We start from the raw sequence: 5,542 nt of genomic DNA, 5'->3' as shown, positions 1-5,542 counted from the left end.
GTAAAATGAACCAGTACCACAATAACAAAGAGGTGGACATGTAGAAATGACCTGGATACTTTCCTAAGTGAATACTTCAATACACAGCTGTGCACTGTGCTCTCTTTCTGGCAGGGCCACAGTGTAAGTGTGTTTACTGTATTGTTCATAGATCTTGTTATACAAGCTGCAGCACTCCAGAATGCTTAATGACGTCATGCCAATTAGACGCTCCTCTGAGCTCACAAAGACCCCCGGTGGTGAGACAGAGCTACTGCATGTATCAGGTGTCTTGCTTTAAAGTAAGTTTCTACCTAATTGCAGGAATACGTGAGCTGTGAACATAATTTTTCTATCTCTTGTAGGCAAGCTCTAAATCAATCATTTAATATAGACACACTTAATTTATTACAGAGATGTTCTGTCACAGACACGCTAGGCTATTATTTATCTGCGCGGGGTACAGAAATCAGCTGCTGTGCACCTGTGTCCCCAAATCATGGGGTCTTGAACAAAATACGTAAAATGCAAATTAGTCTTTTGTTTACCCAAAGATGAGTTAATTTGGCAAGATGCTCATTACATGTCTTTCTGGCCCGTGTGGGTTTTGGAGCGAGTTGGATCCAGGACAGCTTATTGAGCCAAGAGCCTGTCGAATAATGACCCTCCACTATCGCAGCTTTTCACACAATGTCAAGGCCACAGCAGGAGGATCATAAAAGACCTGCAGGTTCCAAGCTAATTTACTGACATCTGAGCTGCAGCCTTTTAGTTCTAAAAGATGCACAATCCTGAATCTCAGTCTTATTGCACTGAATGTACTGCAGGTCCTCATATTTAAACCACCGGTGCAGTTATTGTCTCCAAATCTTATGTTGTGTTACATCATAATATACACAATACTGTACAATCAAAGGAGAATGCACCACATTTTCTTATACCCTCATGAGCTCTTTAAACATCTCAAGGAACCATAGAGTTCATAGAGAACCATAGAGTACAGTCCTGTTCCTCATGTACATACTATGTACTTATTATAGTAACACAATAACTATGTAATAACTAGGTACTAACCCTGAACTTACCCCTAAACCTAACCCTACCCCATGTAGTTACCTTGTATTACCAGAACTTTCTTAGATAAATACACTGTAAGTACACTATAAGTACATGTTAGTACACATACTGTAAAATAAAGTGCAACCAGTAACTCTAACCATTAGAGTTAGAGTATCAGGTTAATAATTTATAATGACTACTAATCTTATGAAAACTGTTTGTTTTTGTCTTCCACACAAGGAAAAAAAATTATATATTTTTGGAACGTAATAAGGTTGGTTCATTTTTGGTTGAACTAATGTTTCAAATGTGTTAAAGAAACACATTAAAATAATTTAAAGTCAAATAATCAATTATGATAATTATTATACCGTAAGTTCATTTTTTGATATTAGCAACTACATTAGTTAAAATGAACCAACTATATATATATATATATATATATATATATATATATATATATATATTATTCTTAATGCTAATAACACAGTTTACTAATGCATTATTAAAGATAAAAAGTGGCATATAATAATATTACTATTCAATGGACCTGTGCTAACATGAACTAACAATGAAAAGTTGTATATTTACCATCGAGTTTGAGTTTATTTGTGTAGCACTTTTCAATAGATATAGTTTCAAAGCAGCTTAACGAAAAAAAAGAGCATGATAATATCATTCAGTAAAAAAAAAAAAAAAAATGTCAAATTCTAATCAGCAATAAAATCAACTCCATGTCCCTGGCCTGCAGGTGTGCACATGGCATGTTTTCAAAGAACAAAGAGCCCATGTGCGCCCATGACCCTCTCTTTCTAATGACACACGTGTAATCGTGTCACATAATCCTGAACACATTCAAACTGCAGCTCCCCTTGCTGCACTGTAAAGCCTAGGCAGTGCACATAAAGCCAAATACCTCGCACCAAAGAAAGAAGCTACTGTGACTGTGAGATGACACTGAGGCGAGAGAGGAAATACGATGTAATAATGTACCATCTGTGAATGGACTGCAATGGCGATTTTCCCTTAATATTTTGCCAGTGGAACATTTAATATAGTTGAACTAGAGCTGAATCTGCTCACATAATGCAGCCATGCTTTGAAACACTTTTACGTTTAAGAATAAAAATTAAAAACAGCAATAGAAAATGCTTAATTCTGAAATCTTTTTTAAAAATAAAATAATATGCAAAACCATTCTCTCTATCTCTCTCTCTCTCTCTCACACACACACACACACACACACACAAACACGCGTGCGCGCACACACATATTAGTAAAATATTAATATGATATTAATTCTATTAATATAATTACATTTTCAAAGATTTTTGGTCAAAGTCAGGGTGGCATAACAAGTATCCAGGAAGCCATTTTGTTGTCATGTGACATGAAAAACATTAAAACAAAGAAGACCCCTTTATGCCCCAACCAATGTGTGTCAGTATTATTAAGTTATGCAACTAAAGTATTTTAATATTTCTTTAACATTTTTGGAGTCATTGTTGAAACGGCATGAAACAAAAATTAATACACACAGTACTTCTCTAAATATCAAGACAGGATAAAGCGTAATCTCTCACTAACGAGCACTTCTTGGTCTATTTAGCCATCTTAGAGTAGTGCCTGGTGTCATTCCACCGCAGTAAACAGTCGCTGGTCGACCGTGCAGGAAGAAAACACGTCGTGGATCTGCTGCTCAGAAGCGCCCCGCCCTCCTCCTGCCTCTCCTGGAGCCTTATAAACAGATGAATGTTGTTCAGACGCACATATCCACGAAACGCACTGGACTTGAGCACAGTTACGACCCTGGAGAGAAGACAGAAAGCCACCTGACGGAATATACGCTGTTCGCATTTGTTTGTTTTCCTCCGAGATAAGCATCTTGGTCGAGCGAAGAAGACATGGATTTTTTGAACCACAACTACTTGAGTGCGCGCACCTCCTACGATTACACCTTCAATTTTTGGAATGACTATCTCGGCCTCTCCACGTTGGTCACCAAGAATAACAAGCACAGCGTCCCCCAGAGTTCAAACTCCATCACGGAGTCCCTGAAAGCTACTCTGGGCTTGGACGACAGCCCTCCGTGTCCGTGCGTAATCACGGCCGGGGTCGACAGCGACAGCGGAGGACACCTGGACTCCTGCTGCTGCCCCCCGCCCGCCTCCATGTCCATCCTGGACCTGAAAGAGCGCTTCTCCATCCTGAGCCCCTTCCAGAGCCAGGGCACGGGGGGTCTGCTGTCCTCCTCCCAGGAGCGGGAGATGGGCTTCGGAGGGAGCTTCGCAGGATTTGATCTGTTCGGCGTGGAGAGGAGGATGAGGAAACCGGTCGCGCGCAATAAGCAGGAGCCCAAGATCTGTGTCTTCTGTAGGAATAACGGCGCGCCGGAGGAGGTGTACGGCTCGCATGTCTTGAAAACCCCGGATGGGAGGGTGGTGTGCCCGATTCTGCGGGCGTACACATGCCCCTTATGCAGTGCAAACGGGGACAACGCGCACACAATAAAATACTGCCCTCTCTCCAAAGACCAGCCTGCCCAGAGAGTGCTGAAAGGAGGCAGAGCTGTGGGTGGTAAGCGAGTGAAAATCTTCTAAAAAAGACTCCTATAGACTTACAAGTATTGCACTGAACATTTTCTTTCAGATGACTGTTCTGATTGACTGGCTTTCCGAGTCTTAACTACTAGGCAAACAAATAAGATGATATCAATGTTTTGGTAAACGAAAAAAACAAAAAAAACACTCTTATATTTTTATAGATACTTTATTTCCATAGTTTATTGCATACTTTATTCACAAAAAAAAAAAAAAAAAACTTTTTTTTTCCCTTTTCACGCATAGGTTTTAGATTCACGGTGCATAGTCACATTTTATGTGAAATAAGATGTTATTTTTCTTTAAAATGGGAAACGTAAATGTTGGCACCAGAGTATTTGCTATTCTGCTCAATTCAAGTATTTTCTTTACTGTAAGCTAAGCTTGTATCTCGTTTTTGTCTTTAAACCAAAGTTTATTTTGCTTTTAAGCGATTTTAAAGAATGTTCCACATGTCTTCATTTATGAACCTAAGTCCCATTCCGCTCTTTTGAAAATCCACTCCGCAATTTCCTGACATTTGCGATCACGGACGCGCAAGAGCAACACAATAGAGGCTCTGTTGCGCGTTCATGTTGTCAGGATAACTTCATAATCGGCCAAATTATTTCCAACCCTTCTGACAGAACTGGGCATTTTACATTGCAAGGTCCATGTTACAGAAGTTACAGTACTAATATTAAGTGAATTACCAGCAGCTCCAGAAAGCAGTGTTGCTCATTAGTGTGTAACATGAACGCTGTAATGTAATGTAAAGTGTGACAGGCTATTCTTCTGAATTGGGTGCCCTTTCAATGTTTACACCCCTAGTAAGGGGAACACACACTGGAGGAAAAAAAAAAAATTAATAAAAATAATTTATATATATACAGTACAGACCACAAGTTTGGAAACATTACTATTTTTAATGTTTTTGAAAGAAGTTTCTTCTGCTCATCAAGCCTGCATTTATTTGATCAAAAATACAGAAAAAAAAATTAATATTGTGATATATTATTTCAATTTAAAATAATTGTTTTTAAATTTATTATACTTTAAATAATCATTTATTTATGTGATGCAAAGCTGAATTTTTAGGATCATTATCACATGATCCTTTAGAAATTATTCTAATATGATGATTCATTATCAAAGTTGGAAACAGTTCTGCTGCTTAATATTTTTTCAGAACATGTGATACTTTTTCAGGATACTTTGATGAATAAAAAGTAAAAAAAAAAAAAAAAGAAGCTATGTTTTTAAAATATAAATATTTTGTAATAACAATATACACTACTGGTCAGTAATTTGGGGTCAGCAATTTTTTTTCTTTTTTTAAATAAAATCAATACTTTTATTCAGCAAGGATATGTTAAATTGATAAAAAGTGATAAAGAAAATATATTATTAGAATATATATGATTATAATTTTTTTTTTATTTTGAATAAATGCAGTTCTTTTTAACCTTTTATTCATCAAATATATTAGACAGCAGAACTGTTTCCAACACTCATAATAAATCAGAATATTAAAATGATTTCTAAATGATCATGTGATAGACTGGATGTTACATGTGACATTGAAGGCTGGAGTAATGATGCTGAAAATTCAGCTTGCATCACAGGAATAAATTATTTTTTTTAAGTATATTCAAATAGAAAACTGTTATTTTAAGTTGTAATAATATTTCACAATATTAAATTTGTTTCTGTATTTTTGATCAAATAAATGCAGGCTTGATGAGCAGAAGAAACTTCTTTCAAAAACGATAAAAATAGTAATGTTTCCAAACTTTTGGTCTTTACTGTATATATATATATATGTATATATATATATATATTTTTTTTTTTTTTTTTTTTTTTTTTATGGGCACCTCTCTTCAGCTCCATAAAATGTTCCTCTATTTCCAAAACATCCTGGGTGA

At 36.4% G+C, this 5,542-nt stretch overlaps 1 protein-coding gene across 1 annotated transcript; it reads left to right on the top strand.

Annotated features, from left to right (window-relative positions):
• The first annotated feature begins 2,723 nt into the window (after positions 1-2,723).
• Positions 2,724-4,467, top strand: LOC132113917 (nanos homolog 1-like). Its single transcript, XM_059521974.1, has one exon. The coding sequence runs from the start codon at positions 2,943-2,945 to the stop codon at positions 3,636-3,638; it is 696 nt and encodes a 231-aa protein (XP_059377957.1). The 5' UTR covers positions 2,724-2,942; the 3' UTR covers positions 3,639-4,467.
• Positions 4,468-5,542: the final 1,075 nt, after the last annotated feature.

This window comes from Carassius carassius, chromosome 33 (genome assembly GCF_963082965.1).
Source record: "Carassius carassius chromosome 33, fCarCar2.1, whole genome shotgun sequence".
NCBI lineage: Eukaryota > Metazoa > Chordata > Actinopteri > Cypriniformes > Cyprinidae > Carassius > Carassius carassius.
Note: the sequence above shows the minus strand (reverse complement) of the source record. Positions and strands in the feature narration are given on the sequence as shown.